A 20,973-nucleotide genomic window follows, 5' to 3' on the forward strand; every position below is an offset into this window, starting at 1 on the left:
GCAAGAGTCACAGTAAGAACTCAGCCTTTCCCCTGTAGGGGGCACCAGCTCCAATCTGGCTGCAGGCTTGGGAGAGTGGCTGGCTCAGGATGTGGGGAATGGGACACGGGACCTTCTGTCTCTAGGGGGCGCTAGTTCTGATCCGGCTTGAGGTCTTTGGGACTGGGAGTTGCAAATTTGTGGTTGGGATGAAATGGGCAAATTTATGAGACAGAAGGGGACAGAGTCAGGACTCCTGGGTTCTTTTTCTGTCTCTGGGAGGGGAGTGGGATGTCGTGGGTTAGAATAGGGAGACTGGAAGCCATGAGTCCTGAGTTCTAGCCCCTTTTCAGGGAAGGTATTTGGATCTGGTGGGTTAGTGTGGCCCGAACTCCTGGATTGTATCCATGGGTCTGGGTGGGGAGTAAACTTAGGGGGTTTTTCATTCAGTTCTGGAGTCAACACAGAGTGACTGTCAGAAAAGGTAACAATGGTAGGAACCATTAGGAAAGGGACAGATATTAAAACAGTGAATCTCATAATGCCACTGTATAAATCCATGGTATGCCCACAGCTTGAATACTGCTTGCAATTCTGGTTGTCCCATCTCAAGAAAGATGTATTAGAAATGGAGAAGGTACAGAGAAAGGGGACAACATTGATCATGGGGATGGAACAGCTTCCGACTGAGGAGAGATTAGACAGGCTGGGACTTTTCATCTTAGAAAAGAAATGACTAAGGGGGATATGACAGAGGTCTATAAAATCATGGCGGGTGTGGAGAAAGTAAATCAGGAAGTGTTATTTTCCCCTTCACATAATACAAGAACCTGGGGTCACCCAATGAAATTAAATGGTAGCTGGTTTCAAACAAACACAAGGAAGATCTTCTTCACACAACAGAGTCAACATGTGGAAGTAGTTGTCAGGGGATGTTGTGATGGCCCAAAACATAGGTGGGTTCAAAAAAGAATTAGATAAGTTCCTGGAGGATAAGTCTGTTAAAGGGCACCATGAGCACAGAGCGGTGTGGCCTAGTGCCCATGGTTTATATATCAGCCCTGAAGTGCAGGACTTTGTTTTCTTGGGGCTAGAGTCAATCTAGCAGCCCTTGAGTGTAGAGGAGTGTGGCCTAGCGGCCAGAGTGAATAGAGAGGACGTCAAATGCAGGGCAGTGTGGTAATGGCCACACCCAGGGGCTGTCACCGGAGGGGATGAGGCAAGGGCAGTGGGACACGGGCTCACCTGAGTGCTCATCTAGGCCAGTCCCCTGCACTCATGGCAGGACTAAGTATTATCTAGACCACCCATGACAGGTGTTTGTCTCACCTGCTCTTAAAAATCTCCAATGATGGAGATTCCAGAACCGCCCTTGTCAATTTATGCCAGTGCTTACCCACCCTGACAGGAAGTTTTTTCTAGTGTCCAACCGACACCTCTCTTGCTGCAATTTAAGCCCATTGCTCATTGTCCTACCCTATGAGGTTAAGGAGAGCAATTTTTCTCTCTCCTCCTTGTAAGAACCTTTTATGTTCTTGAAAGCTGTTATCATGTCCCCTCTCAACCTTCTCTCTTCCAGCCTAAACAATCCCAATTTTTAATCCTCCCTGAAAGCTCATGTTTTCTAGACTTCTAATAATTTTTGTTGCTCTTCTCTGACTTTCTCCAATTTGTCCACATCTTTCCTGAAATGTGGCACCCAGAACCGGACACAATACTCCAGTTGAGGCCTAATCAGCACGGAGTAGAGCGGAAGATTGTTCCTTCCCAAGTGGAGTCCTTTGCATTTGTCCTTATTGAATTTCATCCTTTTTACTTCAGACCATTTCTCTACTTTGTCCAGATCATTTTGAATTTTAATCCTAACCTCCAAAGCACTTGCAACCCCTCCCAGCTTGGTATCGTCCACAAACTTTATACGTGTGTTCTCTATGCCATTATCTAAATCATTGATGAAGATATTGAACAGAACTGGTCCCAGAACTGATCCCTGCGGGACCCCACTCATTATTCCCTTCCAGCATGACTGTGAACCACTGATAACTACTCTCTGGGAACGGTTTTCCAACCAGTTATACACCCTCCTCATAGTAGTTCCATCTAGTCTGCATTGACCTAGTTTGTTTATGAGAAGGTCACACGAGACTGTATCAAAAGCCTTCCTAAAGTCAAGATATACCATGTCTATCGCTTCCGCCCTATCCACAAGGCTTGTTCCCCTGTCAAAAAAAGCTATCTGGTTGGTTTGACACGATTTGTTCTTGACAAATCCACGCTGTTACTTATCACCTTATTTTCTTCTACATGTTTGCAAATTGATTGCTTAATTATTTGCTTCATTATCTTTCCGGGTACAGAAGTTAAGCTGATTGGTCTGTAATTCCCCAGGTTGTCCTTATTTCCATTTTTATAGATGGGCACTAGATTTGCCCTTTTCCAGTCTTCTGCAATCTCCTCCAACTTCCACGACTTTTGAAAGATAATCGCTAATGGCTCCGATATCTCCTCAGTCAGTTCCTAGAGTATTCTAGGATGTGTTTCATCCGGCCCTGGTGACTTGAAGACATCTAACATGACTAAGTAATTTTTAACTTGTTCTTTCCCTATTTTAGCCTCTGATCCTACCTCATTTTCACTGGCATTCACTACGTTAATCGTCCAATCGCCACCAACCTTGTTGGTGAAAACAGAAACACAGACGTCATTAAGCACCTCTGCCATTTCTGCATTGTCTGTTATCATTTTCCTCCCCTCATTGCAACTTGCTGACCTTAGACGGGTGGGAGATACCACTCCCTCCACCTCCCTGGGTCACTTCCTACCGGGCTTCCTGAAGCTGCAGTCCATATCACGTTGGGGTCTGCGAGCTCCTCGGAGCAGGTAATTCCCTGGGACTGCGACTGCAGCTGGTCAGCTGAAGGCAACAGGTCCCTGGTCTGTGTCTCGAGATGTCCACCTTCCACAGGCAAGGGCTGTAATGGCTCCTGGGTTGGAGCCTCGACCAAGTGTCCTTCCTCCTTGGCGGTCAGTGCAGAGTGAGCTGGCTGCTCTCCTTCCTACCAGCACAGCATTTGGAGCTTGCTTAGCATGGTGTGAGGTGAAGGACTTCCTCCACCCCTAGGGTGTGATTAACCCTTTCCTGGCTAGTGCGGGTATGCACACCCTGCCTCCGGCACAAAATCTGGAAGGGCAGCATTGGAATGAACTGGCATTGGCTGGGAAGACGCCGCTGTTGGATGGGTGTGCATGGCCCCATTGAGCTATGCATTGGCAGGTCTCAGCCCAGCTCTGTTGCTGGCCTGGGGAGGGGAATCGCGTGCTCGGGGAGAGGCGTGTCGTGCCGCTGGCTGGGGCGTGTAAAGGAGCCAAAGGGCGTGAAATTTAATGGAAGTTGGGGCTGAAATCCCTGAGGCTGCTGTGAGAATTGCAGCCTGTGACGGGGGGTCTCCACCTGCAGCCTTCCCGGTCTCCCCTGGCAGGGACCCTCTGTCTCTGGCCCTGGACAGGGATCTCCTGCCAAGAGCACACATCGGAGCTCCCCGCTGTGCCCACTCAGCTCCCTGGGTTAACGAAGAGGCCTCTCTAACCGGCACGTTTGTCTCATCCCCAGCTCCTCACTGCCTCGTGGAGGACCAAGGCGTCTCTGTTGAAGGAGGAGAGGAGGAATCTGATGGTCTCTGGACACCTGTTGCCTTCATTGCTCTTGTCATAAATATAAAGGGAAGGGTAAGCCCCTTTAAAATCCCTCCTGGCCAGAGGAAAAATCCTCTCACCTGTAAAGGGTTAAGAAGCTAAAGGTAACCTCGCTGGCACCTGACCAAAATGACCAATGAGGAGACAAGATACTTTCAAAAGCTGGGAGGAGGGAGAAAAACAAAGGGTCTGTGTCTGTCTGTATGCTGCTTTCACCGGGGACAGAACAGGAATGGAGGCTTAGAACTTAGTAAGTAATCTAGCTAGGTAAGTGTTAGATTATGATTTCTTGAAAAGGCTGAGAAAATAGCTGTGCTGAATAGAATGAATATTCTTGTCATTGTGTCTTTCTGTAACTTAAGGTTTGGCCTCGAGGGATTCTCTATGTTTTGAATCTAATTACCCTGTAAGGTATTTACCATCCTGATTTGACACAGGTGATTCTTTTTACTTTTTCTTCTATTAAAATTCTTCTTGTAAGGAAACTGATTGCTTTTTAATTGTTCTAAGATCCAAGGGTTTGGGTCTGTGGTCACCTGTGCAAATTGGTGAGGATTTTTACCAAACCTTCCTCAGGAAGTGGGGTGCAAGGGGTGGGAGGATTTTTGGGGGAAAGACGTTTCCAAACTATGTTTTTTCAGGAACCCAGATAAAGTTTGGTGGTGGCAGTGGAAGTCCAAGGGCAACTCCACTGAAACAGGTAATGGTCACCCAATTAGAGTCCAACCTTACCAGGTGTCTCCTCAAGCTAAAACTGCTATAGACCGGGAGATCCAGGATATGTTACAGATGGGTGTAATCTGCCCCTCTGGCAGTGCATGGGCATCTCCAGTGGTTCTAGTTCCCAAACCAGATGGGGAGATATGTTTTTGCGTGGACAACTGTAAGCTAAATACTGTAACTCGCCTAGATAACTATCCAATGCCATGCACAGATGAACTATTAGAGAAACTGGGACGGGCCCAGTTCATCTCTACCTTGGACTTAACCAAGGGGTACTGGCAGGTACCGCTAGATAAATCCGCCAAGGAAAGGTCAGCCTTCACCACACATGTCGGGCTGTATGAATTTAATGTACTCCCTTTCGGGCTGCGGAATGCACCCACCACCTTCCAAAGACTTGTAGATGGTCTCCTAGCAGGATTAGGAGAATATGCAGTCTCCTACCTTGACGATGTGGCCATATTTTCGGATTCGTGGGCAGAACACCTGGAACATCTACAAAAAGTCTTTGAGAGCATAAGGGAGGCAGGACTAACTGTTAAGGCTAAGAAGTGTCAAATAGGCCTAAACAGAGTGACTTACCTTGGACACCAGGTGGGTCAAGGAACTATCAGCCCCTTACAGGCCAAAGTGGATGCTATCCAAAAGTGGCCTGTCCCAAAGTCAAAGAAACAGGTTCAATCCTTCTTAGGCTTGGCAGGTTATTACAGGCGATTTGTACCGCAATACAGCCAAATCGCCGCCCCACTGACAGACCTAACCAAAAAGAAACAGCCAAATGCCGTTCAGTGGACCGAAGAGTGTCAGAAGGCCTTTAACCAGCTTAAAGCGACACTCGTATCTGACCCTGTGCTAAGGGCCCCAGACTTTGACAAACCGTTCCTAGTAAGCACAGACGCGTCCGAGCGTGGTGTGGGAGCAGTTTTAATGCAGGAAGGACCTGATGAAGAATTCCATCCTGTAATGTTTCTCAGCAAGGAGCTGTCTGAGAGGGAAAGCAACTGGTCAGTCAGTGAAAAAGAATGTTACGCCATTGTCTACGCTCTGGAGAAGCTAAGCCCATACATCTGGGGATGGCATTTCCACCTGCAAACCGACCATGCTGCGCTACAGTGGCTTCATACCGCCACGGGAAATAACAAAAAACTTATTCAGTGGAGTTTCGCTCTCCAAGATTTTGATTTCGACATCCAACACATCTCAGGAGCTTCTAACAAAGTGGCTGATGCACTCTCCCATGAAAGTTTCTCAGAATCAACTGGTTAAAATCGTCCTTGAGATGTGGAAAATATTGTTTGTCTTTATGTACTTGGTAGTATATTTAGAGGTGTATGTGTCTTATTAACTCTGTTTTTTCCTAGAGCTCCAGGAAGAAATCCCAGCCAGCGTTTCACCCTAGCTGAGACTTGGGGGGCTTGTCATAAATATAAAGGGAAAGGAGAAATATAAAATCCCTCCTGGCCAGAGGAAAAATCCTCTCACCTGTAAAGGGTTAAGAACCTAAAGGTAACCTCGCTGGCACCTGACCAAAATGACCAATGAGGAGACAAGATACTTTCAAAAGCTGGGAGGAGGGAGAAAAACAAAGGGTCTGTGTCTGTCTGTATGCTGCTTTCACCGGGGACAGAACAGGAATGGAGGCTTAGAACTTAGTAAGTAATCTAGCTAGGTAAGTGTTAGATTATGATTTCTTGAAAAGGCTGAGAAAATAGCTGTGCTGAATAGAATGAATATTCTTGTCATTGTGTCTTTCTGTAACTTAAGGTTTGGCCTCGAGGGATTCTCTGTGTTTTGAATCTGATTACCCTGTAAGGTATTTACCATCCTGATTTTACAGAGGTGATTCTTTTTTTCCCTTCTATTAAAAGCCTTCTTGTAAGGAAACTGATTGCTTTTTCATTGTTCTAAGATCCAAGGGTTTGGATCTGTGGTCACCTATGCAAATTGGTGAGGATTTTTACCAAACCTTCCCCAGGAAGTGGGGTGCAAGGGGTGGGAGGATTTTTGGGGGAAAGACGTTTCCAAACTGTTTTTTCAGGAACCCAGATAAAGTTTGGTGGTGGAAGTCCAAGGGCAAAGGGTAAACTAGTTTGTACCTTGGGGAAGTTTTAACCTAAGCTGGTGAAAGTAAGCTTAGGGGTTTTTTCATGCAGGTCCCCACATCTGTACCCTAGAGTTCAGAGTGGGGAAGGAACCTTGACATGGTGGCAGAGCGGTGGGATTAACTTGAAATCATTTTGATATCAATTTGAGATTTTTTTGAAGCAGAAAAACAGATTTTAAAAGGGAATTGTCTTTGGGAGCTGCAGTTTCTCTTCCTAAAGGCAGAGTAGTTAACCTCCTGCAGGGAAATTCACAAGTCTTCACAGACCTAAGAGCAACTAGAGGGGATTTCTACCTATTTGCCTGAAGACAAAAGTGTTAGTTTTTGGGTTTTTTAGGATTTTGATTTTTGTTTTTTTGAACAAGGAGCAAAGATTTGAAAAGGATTTTTTTTCCTTTGGGCTGCTAGAAAGCAGGTATCCAACTGGAAATCGTTGGAAGCGTTTTTGCTTTGATTTGGGGCCAGAGCAGAGACAAAGGGAATTGTCTTTTTCTGTAGGCTGACAATCACTATCAGAGAATAGGTATCCTATTCCAGCACAACAAAATTTTACAAGCCAAGTTTTGTTTGTTTTATTTCTAAACCTCGGGTGTAAAGTTAGTTAAAAACAGAGAGGTTAGGATGACAGAGTCCATGGCTCAACAAAAGCTGGAATTAGCCAGATTTGAGGCTGCTGAAAAACAAAAGGAACGTGAAAGACAGATAGAACTCATGCGGATGGAGAAGGATGTACAGGAGGCTGCCCACAGGAGGGAGATGGAGGCAAGGGACAAAGAGATGGAGCAAGGGACAAAGAACTGGAGGAGAAGGAAAAAGAGAGGAAGCATGTGGAGGAGATGGAGAAGGTAAAGGCTCAGCAGAATATACCAACAAACCCTAGCAATCCTTCTCCAGGTACCACTTCCCACCCCCACGTACAAGGCAGGCGATGATACTGAGGCCTTCTTAGAAAACTTCGAAAGGTCCTGCCTTGGGTACAGCATCTCTACCGACCAATACATGGTAGAGCTGAGGCCGCAGCTCAGTGGACCCTTACCTGAGGTGGCGGCTGAAATGCCTAAAGAACACATGAAGAAGTATGAACTGTTTAAATCCAAGGCGAGAGTCAGAATGGGGATAACACCCGAGCATTCTCGTCGGAGGTTCAGAGCCCTAAGGTGGAAACCAGACGTGTCATTTACCCGACATGCCTACCACATTGTGAAACATTGGGATGCCTGGATATCAGGAGCAAGTATTGAATCTCCAGTAAATTTGCCCTTCCTAATGCAAATGGAACAATTCTTAGACAGTGTTCCTGAGGAAATAGAAAGATACATCCTAGATGGGCAGCCCAAAACTGTAATCGAGGCAGGAGAGATTGGAGCCAGATGGGTGGAGGTGGCAGAGAAGAAGAAAACTGGTCGCAGTTGGAGCGGAGACCAGAAGGGACAACCCCAGACCACACCCTATTACCGGGGGCCACCCAAGGCCCCACCTACCTCCCAAAGAACCCTCCAGACACCTTATCGTCCCACCACCCCGTTCTCCAGCAACCCGCCTCGCCCCACTGACCTGTCAGCTGGACGATGTTTTAAATGTAACGAGCTGGGGCATGTAAAGGCCAACTGCCCCAAGAACCCCAACAGATTACAGTTCATTGCACCAGAATCACACCAGAGATCTGCAGGCCCAGATACCTCCCAGATACCCTTGGAGCGGAGGGAAACTGAGTGTGGGCAGGAAGAAGGTCACAGCGTGGAGGGACACCGGAGCACAAGTGTCAGCTATCCATGCTTCCTTAGTGGACCCCAATTTAATCAACCCAGAGATCCAAGTGACGATTCAACCGTTCAAGTCCAACTCTTTCAATTTGCCTACAGCCAAGTTGTCTGTCCAGTACCAAGGCTGGTCAGGAACGTGGACTTTTGCAGTCTATGATGATTATCCCATCCCCATGCTGTTGGGGGAAGACTTGGCCAATCATGTGAAGCGGACCAAGAGGGTGGGAATGGTCACCCGCAGCCAGGCTAAAGAAGCCGTGAGGCCTAGCTCTGTTCCGGAAACTTCTATCAGGACCCGGTCAGAGGTGATGGACCCGGACCCCAGGCCAATGTCTGCAACAGCAGTAGTGGATCCAGTCCCAGAGACCCAGACGGAACCAGCCCCAGAACCAGAACCAGTGGAACAACCAGCACCGGACCCATTGCCAGCACTGAATCCAGTACTTGCAACCCCAACCCCAGAGTGCCCCACTGAATCTGAACCGACAGCAGCCCATAACCCTACACAAGAGGCTCAGCCGGAGCCTGAACCCCAACATAGTGCCCCAGTGGAGAGCGGTTCACAGTCAACGGAAACAGCCCCATCCCCTACATCGCTTCCAGAGGGACCAAGCATAGGTCCACAATCCAATGAGGAACTGATGTCTCCAGCATCAAGGGAACAGTTCCAGACCGAACAGGAAGCAGATGAAAGTCTCCAGAGAGCTTGGACAGCAGCACGGAGCAACCCACCGCCTCTCAGCTCTTCTAATCGATCCAGGTTTGTTGTAGAAAGAGGACTTTTATACAAGGAAACTCTTTCTGGTGGGCACCAGGAAGACTGGCATCCTCAGAGACAGTTGGTAGTTCCAACTAAATACCAGGCCAAGCTCTTGAGCTTAGCCCACGATCATCCTAGTGGCCATGCTGGGGTGAACAGGACCAAAGACCGTTTGGGGGGGTCATTCCACTGGGAGGGAATGGGCAAGGATGTTTCTACCTATGTCCGGTCTTGTGAAGTATGCCAAAGAGTGGGAAAACCCCAAGACCAGGTCAAAGCCACGCTCCAGCCACTCCCCATCATTGAAGTTCCATTTCAGCGAGTAGCTGTGGATATTCTGGGTCCTTTTCTGAAAAAGACACCCAGATGAAAGCAGTACATCCTGACTTTCATGGATTTTGCCACCCGATGGCCGGAAGCAGTAGCTCAAAGCAACCCCAGGGCTAAAAGTGTGTGCCAGGCACTAGCAGACATTTTTGCCAGGGTAGGTTGGCCCTCCGACATCCTCACAGATGCAGGGACTAATTTCCTGGCAGGAACTATGGAAAACCTCTGGGAAGCTCACGGGGTAAATCACTTGGTTGCCACTCCTTACCACCATCAAACAAATGGCATGGTGGAGAAGTTTAATGGAACTTTGGGGGCCATGATATGTAAATTCGTAAATGAGCACTCCAATGATTGGGACCTAGTGTTGCAGCAGTTGCTCTTTGCCTACAGAGCTGTACCACATCCCAGTTTAGGGCTTTCCCCATTTGAACTTGTATATGGCCATGAGGTTAAGGGGCCATTACAGTTGGTGAAGCAGCAATGGGAGGGATTTACACCTTCTCCAGGAACTAACATTCTGGACTTTGTAACCAACCTACAAAACACCCTCTGAACCTCTTTAGCCCTTGCTAAAGAAAACTTACAGGATGCTCAAAAAGAGCAAAAAGCTTGGTATGATAAACATGCCAGAGAGCGTTCCTTCAAAGTAGAGGACCAGGTCATGGTCTTAAAGGCGCTCCAGGCCCATAAAATGGAAGCATCGTGAGAAGGGCCATTCACGGTCCAGGAGCGCCTGGGAGCTGTGAATTATCTCATAGCATTCCCCACTTCCAACCGAAAGCCTAAGGTGTACCATATTAATTCTCTAAAGCCCTTTTATTCCAGAGAATTAAAGGTTTGTCAGTTTACAGCCCAGGGAGGGGAGGATGCTGAGTGTCCTGAAGGTGTCTACTACGAAGGGAAAAGTGCTGGTGGTGTGGAAGAGGTGAACCTCTCCCTGACCCTTGGGCGTATGCAGCGACAGCAGATCGGGGAGCTGTGCACTAGCTACGCGCCGACGTTCTCAGCTACCCCAGGACTGACTGAAAGGGCATACCACTCCATTGACACAGGTAATGCTCACCCAATTAAAGTCCAACCTTACCGGGTGTCTCCTCAAGCTAAAACCGCTATAGACCGGGAGATCCAGGATATGTTACAGATGGGTGTAATCCGCCCCTCCGGCAGTGCCTGGGCATCTCCAGTGGTTCTAGTTCCCAAACCAGATGGGGAGATATGTTTTTGCGTGGACTACCGTAAGCTAAATGCTGTAACTCGCCCAGATAACTATCCAATGCCATGCACAGATGAACTATTAGAGAAACTGGGACGGGCCCAGTTCATCTCTACCTTGGACTTAACCAAGGGGTACTGGCAGGTACCGCTAGATGAATCCGCCAAGGAAAGGTCAGCCTTCACCACACATGTCGGGCTGTATGAATTTAATGTCCTCCCTTTCGGGCTGCGAAATGCACCCGCCACCCTCCAAAGACTTGTAGATGGTCTCCAAGTGGGATAAGGAGAATATGCAGTCTCCTACCTTGACGATGTGGCCATATTTTCGGGTTCCTGGGCAGAATACCTGGAACATCTACAAAAAGTCTTTGAGCGCATAAGGGAGGCAGGACTAACTGTTAAGGCTAAGAAGTGTCAAATAGGCTGAAACAGAGTGACTTACCTTGGACACCAGGTGGGTCAAGGAACTATCAGCCCCTTACAGGCCAAAGTGGATGCTATCCAAAAGTGGCCTGTCCCAAAGTCAAAGAAACAGGTTCAATCCTTCTTAGGCTTGGCAGGTTATTACAGGCGATTTGTACCGCAATACAGCCAAATCGCCGCCCCACTGACAGACCTAACCAAAAAGAAACAGCCAAATGCCGTTCAGTGGACCGAAGAGTGTCAGAAGGCCTTTAACCAGCTTAAAGTGACACTCATGTCTGACCCTGTGCTAAGGGCCCCAGACTTTGACAAACCGTTCCTAGTAACCACAGACGCGTCCGAGCGTGGTGTGGGAGCAGTTTTAATGCAGAAAGGACCTGATGAAGAATTCCATCCTGTAATGTTTCTCAGCAAGGAGCTGTCTGAGAGGGAAAGCAACTGGTCAGTCAGTGAAAAAGAATGTTACGCCATTGTCTACGCCCTGGAAAAGCTACGCCCATACATCTGGGGATGGCATTTCCACCTGCAAACCGACCATGCTGCGCTACAGTGGCTTCATACCGCCACGGGAAATAACAAAAAACTTATTCAGTGGAGTTTCGCTCTCCAAGATTTTGATTTCGACATCCAACACATCTCAGGAGCTTCTAACAAAGTGGCTGATGCACTCTCCCATGAACGTTTCTCAGAATCAACTGGTTAAAATCGTCCTTGAGATGTGGAAAATATTGTTAGTCTTTATGTACTTGGTAGTGTATTTAGAGGTGTATGTGTCTTATTAACTCTGTTTTTTCCTAGAGCTCCAGGAAAAAATCCCAGCCAGCGTTTCACCCTAGCTGAGATTTGGGGGGCTTGTCATAAATATAAAGGGAAGGGAGAAATATAAAATCCCTCCTGGCCAGAGGAAAAATCCTCTCACCTGTAAAGGGTTAAGAACCTAAAGGTAACCTCGCTGGCACCTGACCAAAATGACCAATGAGGAGACAAGATACTTTCAAAAGCTGGGAGGAGGGAGAAAAACAAAGGGTCTGTGTCTGTTTTTGTGATGCTTTTGCAGGGGACAGAACAGGAATGGAGTCTTAGAACTTAGTAAGTAATCTAGTTAGGTATGTGTTAGATTATGATTTCTTGAAATGGCTGAGAAAATAGCTGTGCTGAATAGAATGAATATTCTTGTCATTGTGTCTTTCTGTAACTTAAGGTTTGGCCTCGAGGGATTCTCTGTGTTTTGAATCTGATTACCCTGTAAGGTATCTACCATCCTGATTTTACAGAGGTGATTCTTTTTTACCCTTCTATTAAAAGCCTTCTTGTAAGGAAACTGATTGCTTTTTCATTGTTCTAAGATCCAAGGGTTTGGGTCTGTGGTCACCTATGCAAATTGGTGAGGATTTTTACCAAACCTTCCCCAGGAAGTGGGGTGCAAGGGGTGGGAGGATTTTTGGGGGAAAGACGTTTCCAAACTATGTTTTTTCAGGAACCCAGATAAAGTTTGGTGGTGGAAGTCCAAGGGCAAAGGGTAAACTAGTTTGTACCTTGGGGAAGTTTTAATCTAAGCTGGTAAAAGTAAGATTAGGAGGTTTTCATGCAGGTCCCCACATCTGTACCCTAGAGTTCAGAGTGGGGAAGGAACCTTGACAGCTCTCTTCCTGCTCAGCCTGTTGTACAGCGCCGGCGTCACGCTGCTTAAGGTAAGAGCAACAGCGACCTTCATGGTCCCGCGTCACTGCTGAGAGCAACAACCCGTGCTCAGGAATGGATCCCACGCCATCAGCATGCAGCCAGCCGCCAGCCGCGGGAACTGCTTAGTCACCCACACTCAGTGATGAAATTCAATAAGGACAACGCCAGGTACTCCACTTAGGAAGCAGCAATGAGTTGCACACACACAAATGGGAAATGACGGCCTAGGGAGGAGTACTGCCGAAAGGGACCTGGGGGTCCTAGGGGATCACAAGCTAAATATGAGTCAACAATGTAATACTACTGGGAAAAAAACCAATTCTGGGATGTATTAGCAGGAGTGTTGTAAGGAAGATACGAGAAGTAATTCTTCTGCTCTACTCCGTACTGATACGGCCTCCGCTGGAGTCTTGTGTCCAGTTCTGGGGACCATATTTCAGGAAAGATGTGGAAAATTTGGAGAAAGGCCATAGGAGAGCAACAAAAATCATTCAAGGGCTAGAAAACATGAGCTGTGAGGGAAGATTGAAAGAACTGGAGAAGAGAAGACTGGGGTGGCCTGGGCGGGGGAATGAGATTATAACATTTTTCAAATCTATAAAAGGTTGTTCTAAAAAGGAGGGTGAAAAATTGTTCTCGTTAACCTCGGAGGCCAGGACAAGAAGCAATGGGTGATAATTGCAGCAAGGGCGGTTTAGGTTGGACATTGGAAAAACCTTCCTAACTGTCAGGCTGGGTAAATACTGGAACAAATTGCCCAGGGAGGTTGTGGATCCTCCATTGTTGGAGGTTTTTAGGAGCAAGTTAGACTAATACCTGTCAGGGATGGACTAGTTATGACTTAGTCCTGCCTCAGGGCAGGAGAGGGGACTAGGTGAGCTGTCGAGGTCTCTCCCTGTCCCACAGCTCTATGATGTTACGGTTGTCAGAGGCTAACACCAAAGTCAGGAGTTAGAGCCCAGGTTTAGGAACAGGTTACCTGGAGGGACGAAAGCCTGGGTGCAGGACAGCAGCTGGGCTGGACCCAGACGGGAAGAGGGGAGGAGCCGGGCTGGACCCAGACGGGAAGAGGGGAGGAGCCGGGCTGGACCCAGACGGGAAGAAGGCAGGAGCCGGGCTGGACCCAGATGGGAAGAAGGCAGGAGCCGGGCTGGAATAAGCAGTCACAGCTGCTATGGCAGCCCTGGGGAAATTCTTTGGGCAGCTGCTTAACTTCTGCTGGGCTCGTGAACCGGGCTGCTGACTCTGCCAAGCAACGAGGGCGGAGCCAATCAGGCAGCCGGCTCCAGGCCAGGTGCGCACGTCAGGTTGCCTGGGACTGGCTCTGCTGCCAGCCCTGATTCCTGACATTGACCAACGATCAATGAGAGAGAATCAGGAACGATTACTTATTAATATCCACCACCCGTCATCACTAATTAACGAGCTGACATCAAGGTTAATGCGGCAGTGATCAATATATGAGAATCAACAGTCTATTATCAATTCCAATCGTTTATCACTGAGAAATCAATAATCACGGATTGGCTGTCCCTGGTCAGTACCTAGTGATCTGTACTTAATGCTGAATAGCCATTAATCTGCAATGAATTATCAATAATCAACACTCCCAGATCAGTAATTAATGTTAAAGAATCGAGGATCAAGCATCAATAAGCTGCTAATAATTATCAATTGATAAGAATCACTTGTCAATAATCAGGCATTAATGATCAATGACCAAAACTGAATGATCCCTAATTTTTTTGAAGCAAGAGGAAATGTTCCAAGAGCAAGGCTCCATGAGCGTCAATCAATAAGCACTCAGCCGTGATCGCTAAGGATCAGCCGTCGGGCCCAGAAGCACAAAGGGCCAGAGGTGCCCGTGAAGCTGGTTCTGTGCCGGGCCGCGGTGCAATGGGGCTGGTCCCAGAAGCAGGGAGAATCGGCGGAGGCAGCTGCGGCTCCCCAGGGACTTGGTGTGCGGCACCCGCTGGGCAGTGGCCGTTCCCTGAGGCAGTTTGACAAGGCTGGTGTCTCTGTCTGGAAGATGAGCTCCAGCTCAAGCCAGACATCCTGGCAGGACGCAGGCGTGGCTGGGCGAGGCTAGATGGTGCCAAGGGTCCCTTCTGGCCTTGCTCTCCCAGCCGAGGATGCTGCCTGTGAGTGGCACCGGCTGAACCCCTCTGCTCTCTGTGTCCCACAGGTGTGGTGAATGCCCGGCTCCAGGCTCCTAGGAGGGGACAGCACTGCTTCGTCCTCTTCATTCCCTCCCTCCATCTTCAGCCCTGCCGGGCTCCGGCCCCCTCTCCGGACACCGGGAGGGACCATGTTCCACGGCAGCGCGGAGGGCGCGACAACGGCCGCTGAAGGGTCTGAGCTCCGCAGAACCCAGAGCAGGGAGGGCAGAGTCCTTCCCCGGACGTCCCCGTGGGGCAGCCCACGCTGGAGCTTGAGCTCAGCCCCGTGCCCCTCAGTCCTCCACCCCCATCCCACAGCAGGGACTGGATTTCCTTGTGTGTCTGTGTGTGCAGGGCTGTAGTGTCCTGAGGCCTGGTCAACGTGGACTGTGGCGAGGGAGAAGAGTCTCATTTGCTCCATCGTTTAACTTGCAACTTACACGGGAATTGTGTGTTTGATCCAAAATAAAAGGAGTTAAGAATTGGTAGCTGCATTTCAGGGTGGTTTGGGGGATTTAACCAAGGAGAACGGTACCCACTATATGTCCCAGCCCCCCGGTATCTATCTACGCATCCATCCATTCTCAGACATACACATCTTTCTGTCTTTCTTTCTTTCTTGATCAGTGGTATTCCCTGCCCCAGAGATCTCCCCTTTCTGCCCCTCGGTCCCTGCCTGTATAGGCTGAGGGACGAAGCCCCAGCTCTCTGGGTTCGTAGCTAGGCCCCCATCTCCCATTGGGGCCAGTACAGCGGGCATCCTTCATTTTATTCTCCATGCCCAGAGACGCCCCCTACAGACACGACATGACCCTCTGGAGGGTATCAGGGGTCCCTGAAAGTCGGGGATGGAGGTTATGAATGAGATGGAGCCTGATTTGTATATTTATATTTATTTATTTATTTATTGTCACTCAGTGCACACAACAAAAGTCACACACACATACACACACACCACCCATAAAAATCCCAATGAAGAGCTAAATATGCAACATACAGCATGACAGACACAACTCTGGCTATGGTCCTGCCCCAGGGTGGGGGGCTGGCTGGCACAGGGGGTGGGGAAGGGGATATGGGGCCTTTCCGCTCTAGGGGGCGCTGGCTCTGATCCAGTCCCAGAGCAGGGGGCTGTTGGGCTCAGGAGGGTGGGATGTGGGACTCGGGTTGTTTCCTCGCTAGGGGCGCTGGTTCCCTGCATGAAGCGAGTTGTCTGGTCTCAGCCCAGCTCCCAGCAGGGCAGCGTCCCCAGTGGCTGAGGGCAGATTAGGCCATGTGGGGTGAGCTCCTTGCTCCCCCCAGGGGGTCTCCCAGGGGCACAGCGCTAGCGGGGGGGCAGCTGTGGGACTCAGGGTGGTGTCACCAATAGAGCCGGGAGTCCCGGCCCCTTGTCTCCGGGTGGACGGGGGCAGCGGCCCCTACACCACGCGCTGGACAACGTTCTTGTACTCGGGGCCACTCGCCTGCTTCAGCTGCACCACGGTGGAGAACAGCCACTTCACCTGCAGGGGGGCAGAGAGAGCAAGGGTGAGAGGGGTCAGCACTGGGGGAGCTGCTCGGTCTGTCTGTCTGTCTGTGTCATCCCTTCCTGCTTTTATGTCTGTGTCTCATTCACTCAGTCTCTGTCTTATTCACCTAGTCTTCTTTCTCTTTCCTTCTTCCGTTCTTTCTTTCCCTTCCATGCTGCCCTCTGTGACGTTATTGACGTGAACTGTGACTGCATGGATCATTGTTGCAACCACTGTTATATATTTGCAGGAAATGTTGTACGAAGGTTGTTGTATGAGGTGTCTATGAGAAGGTTATGACTTGCTGGTTGTGATGATCCTGTGTGTGTGTGTGTGTGTATCATTTTTTTAGTTGAAGTTATGGATATTGGCTATGGACTTGTATCTCAATGTGTTTTGATTCTAAGTAGCCTCAGTCAAGCATTTGCTCAGCTTCTTGCGAAAGGACTATTCTCAGTAAGTGGCCAATCAAGAAACACTTAACTGACAATGAATTTGGGAGATGCCAATCCACATCTGAGCTTTCGTGGGAACGTTCAAACTAACATGTAAACAATGGCATCGGCCTGCAAACTGAGACAGGCATGGACATGTGACTTGCCCATGTGACTCCAGACTCCATCTTGCTGCTGTGATTTTCCACAGTAAGAAGAAAGGGGTGTCCTTCCACGGGCAGAAAATATAAAAGGCCCTGAAAACCCCCCATTTTGTCTTCATAGCTCTGGAGGAACCTTGCCACACACTGAAGCGCTGAACAAAGGACTGAAGGACCCATCCCAGCTGGGGATGTTCTCCAGAGACTGGATTTGAACCTGCCGTTTCTTCCATCACTGCTACAAGCCTGATCCGAAAACTTTGCCATGACTGTATGTCATTGATTCCACGTAACCAATTCCAGCTCTCATCTCTATCTTTTTCTTTTATGAAAAAACCTTTAGATTTTAGATTCTAAAGGATCGGCAACCGCGGGATTTGTGGGTAAGATCTGATTTGTAGATTGACCTGGGTCTGGGTCTTGGTCCTTTGGGACTGTGAGAACTTTTTCTCTTTTACTGGGGTATTGGTTTTCATAACCATTCGTCCCCATAACGAGTGGCACTAGTGGTGATACTGGGAAACTGGAGTGTCTAAGGGAATTGCTTGTGTGACTTGTGGTTAGCCAGTGAGGTAAAACCAAAGTCCTCTGTGTCTGGCTGGTTTGGTGTGCCTTAGAAGTGGAGAAATCCCAGGCTTGGGCTGTAACTGCCCTTCTCTAAGCAATTTGGCCTTAATTGATACTCTCAGAAGTGTTCCACCAAAGGCAGCATCGTTACAAGAGGCAACATCGTTACACTCTCTTCTGTGCTAGACTCATTCATTCTTTCGTTCCTATATTCGTTCTCTCTCTCTCTCTCTCTCACCTTGAACAGGGTCACGGTGGCACTGTAGCACACGCTCAAGAGGAAGAGGGTGATGAAGACCGAGATGGTGGACCAGAGGCCGTCTATCTCCTTGTCTGCATCCTCACTGCAAAACTCACCTGACACGATCACCTCTGTTGGGGGAGAGAAAGAGACATCAACTCCAACTCAGCCACTGTGACAGAGAGAGCTCAGACTGTGAGTCCAACACCAACCCGCCTATCCCCTTCTCTCTCCATCCTTCCATCCCTCCACTCATCTATCTCTGGATACATCCACTCATCCCTGAACACAAACCATCCATCATTCCATCCCTAGACACACGCCTCCTTCCATTCATCCATCTCTAGATGTATCCATCCATCTGCCCATCCCCATTAACTCCTCCATCCATCCATGACCACAAACCGCCCATCGATCCGTCCATCCATGACCACAAACCGCCCATCGATCCATCAGTCCATCCTTAGATACCTCCATCCATCCAACCATTTCTAGATACACCCCTCCAGCCATCCACCTTTAGGTACATCCATCCATCCATGACCAAAACTCACCATCCCTAGAAACACCCCTCTATCCATCCATCCATCCATGATAGCAACTCCCCCATCCACCCAGCAGTCCATCCCTAAGACGCACCCCTCCATCCATCCACCCACCCCTGCCCGCTGTGATGAAATGAAGGATGCAGAGCCTCCCAGGTCTCATCTCACTCGTCCCATGTGGCCGTGGCCCTACACCCTGGCACTGAAGCTTGGCCACGTGTTGAATTTCTCTGTGCCTCAGTTTCTCTGCCTGTGAAAGGAGGCTCAGGATCCCTCTGAGGTGGGCGAGGTGCCGGGATGCTGCCATGGTGCAGGAGCTCCCTAAAGACCAGGATGGATGGATTTCACAAGTGTGCCTCTATGACCCTGATCCCAATGTAACTATACACCCAGAAGCCACATCAGATGGAATGCAGCCACCTCTGGGCCTGTTTATACAGGGCTCTCTTGCCAACCTGGAGTTGCCTCGGCTGTGGGGATTTTGAACACTGTCGTTTTTAAGAACAGAGCCACAAGAATTTTAAGGATGGGATCTAACGTTTCTCTCTGATACATAATAGATGCTGCTCCCTGAAGCACGCTGCCCCCTACTGAGCCCCCTGCCCTAGAGATGTCTGGAGAACAGGTGCATGGATCTGTGTGGGTGCATGTTTGTCTCTCTCTGTGTTGTGTGTGTCTGTGTGTGTAGAAACAGCCCAGGTGGGAGGGTCCCTGGGTCATGCCATGTGACAGGTGTGTCCATCTGCACTGGACTGAGCTCTCTCTCAGCCAACCCTCCCACTCTCTTTCTCTCATGCAACCCCATCCACTTCTCTATCATCCCTTTATATATTATCCATCTCCAACCATCCGTCACCATATGTCTCTATTAACACACTCAGTCGTCCATCCATCCATTGCCACATTCACGCATCCATTCATCCTGGTCTATCTGTCACTCACCATCTGTACCAGCCCATCCATCCATGTGTCCATCACCATCCATCCGCATCGGTACTGATCCATTACCATAGGCACCCACCTACCCATTCATTTATCCATCCATCCATCCCCACCTATCCCCATCTCTAGCCTTCCATCTATCACAGACCATCTATGGCCATCCATTTATCCATCCCTTCATCCTTCAGAAGGGGTACCCCTCCTACCTTCACCATAGATTTATCCATCAATCCCCATCCACTTATCCATTGGCACCCCACCCGTGAACCATCCACCCATCATTCCCGCAGTGCAGCGCAGTCTAGTGGGACTGGGTGAGACTCTGAGAACACCTGGGTTCTGTTTCAAGCTCAGTAACGGACGTGAGCTTGGGCAGGTCCCTTCCCCTCTTGGTGTCTCTGTCTCTTCTTCCTCCTTCTGTATTTAGGTGTGAGCCCTTTGACACAGGGACTGTCTCCTACTGTGTCTGTGCCATACCCAGCCCAACAGGGCCCTATCTGAGTTGGGGGTGGAAGTGCTACTTTAATCCAAATAATAATCTCTCTCTCTCTCCTTCTCTCTGTGATATCTGTTGGTCTATTAGTCCTTCCCTCTGAAGTATGTATGTATCCATCTAACCATCTCTCTGAACACCGGGCCTTCCAACTGTCCTGGGCTTGGACATGTCTGTTCCTCTGCAGTATGTATGTGTGTAATTGTCCATCTACCCCCCTCTCCATCACTGCTTCTGTGGTGTGTATGTACTCATTTATCTACCCATCCTTCCTTCCTATGGCATCAACCCATCCTTCCTTCCATGGCCTTTACCCATGGATCTACCCATCCGTCCATGGTGTATATGTATCCACCCATTCAGGATCTGGGAATTGGCATCCCCAGACTTGTAGCATCTTGGCTTCTCCCAGCCTGCAACCTGGGACCTCGTCCACCTTGGGCGACCTGCAGATTTCACCCAGTGACACCACAACAAGGAGACCTGGGGGTGAGCTCAGACTCGTTCCGTTTATTCACTTGTTGTCATTGCGGGCACAGAGATTATTTACAGGAAGTTGTACTGGTCAATACTAGCAGTGGGGCTAGGAGGAGACATCTTCATTTACCAGAGACTTTGCTGACGCTGCGTTGGGTGAACTTCATCTGCAGGGCTTCGTGGATGACCATGCAGGTGTAGGTGTCCCCGCTGTTCCAGCTGGCCTTGCTGACTTTCAGCTTGCTGTAGAGGAAGAAGTTGGAGTCGCCGGCTCCGTCCTTGATGGGCTGGGTGGTGATGTATTCCATGCTCTCGTCGGGTTTGTGGTTCTTCATCCACTGCACCGAGATGTCCTCGGGGAAGAAGCCCTGCACCAGGCAGGTGAGGCTGATGGAGTCTTCGTTGCTGCTCAGCTCATCATTGTGGGGGCGCAGGAGGTAGATGCCTGGGCCAGAGCGCCTGCCTTCGGTGCGTGGGGATGGAGGACACAGGGGAGCCATGCACATCACTCAGCTGGGCCACGCGGGGAGAAGGAATGTGTGTGTGTGTGGGTGTGGGTGTGGGGGTAGGAACATCTCCTCTCTCCTCCAGGATGGAGGGGCTGGGGACTGGGAATTGGAAGTCCTGGAGAGCAGGATGGGGGATAGGATGGTCTCCATCTCACATGGGGATGCAAAGGGACCCAAGGCCGGGATCCCAGGTTGTTGGGGGTTGGGGCTTCCCCTTAAGGAGCATCCCTCCCTGCTGGGGGTGGGGATAGGGGAGTCTCTCCC

At 49.3% G+C, this 20,973-nt stretch overlaps 1 protein-coding gene and 3 gene segments (V, D, J or C); all 4 read right to left on the reverse strand.

Annotated features, from left to right (window-relative positions):
- The window catches only part of LOC102932895, a 489,191-nt gene that overhangs the window by 76,199 nt on the left and 392,019 nt on the right, over positions 1–20,973 (reverse strand).
- LOC102940154 (immunoglobulin epsilon heavy chain-like) overlaps positions 1–20,973 on the reverse strand; it is a 1,331,510-nt gene that overhangs the window by 42,024 nt on the left and 1,268,513 nt on the right. The window lies entirely within an intron of this gene.
- The window catches only part of LOC119563587, a 797,667-nt gene that overhangs the window by 21,992 nt on the left and 754,702 nt on the right, over positions 1–20,973 (reverse strand).
- The window catches only part of LOC119567832, a 50,026-nt gene continuing 44,762 nt past the window's right edge, over positions 15,710–20,973 (reverse strand). Inside the window, 3 exon segments of the C gene segment in view lie at positions 15,710–16,334; positions 17,741–17,874; positions 20,331–20,663. Of these exon segments, the coding sequence occupies positions 16,251–16,334; positions 17,741–17,874; positions 20,331–20,663 (551 nt within the window).

Source organism: Chelonia mydas, chromosome 13 (assembly GCF_015237465.2).
Source record: "Chelonia mydas isolate rCheMyd1 chromosome 13, rCheMyd1.pri.v2, whole genome shotgun sequence".
NCBI classification, from domain to species: domain Eukaryota; kingdom Metazoa; phylum Chordata; order Testudines; family Cheloniidae; genus Chelonia; species Chelonia mydas.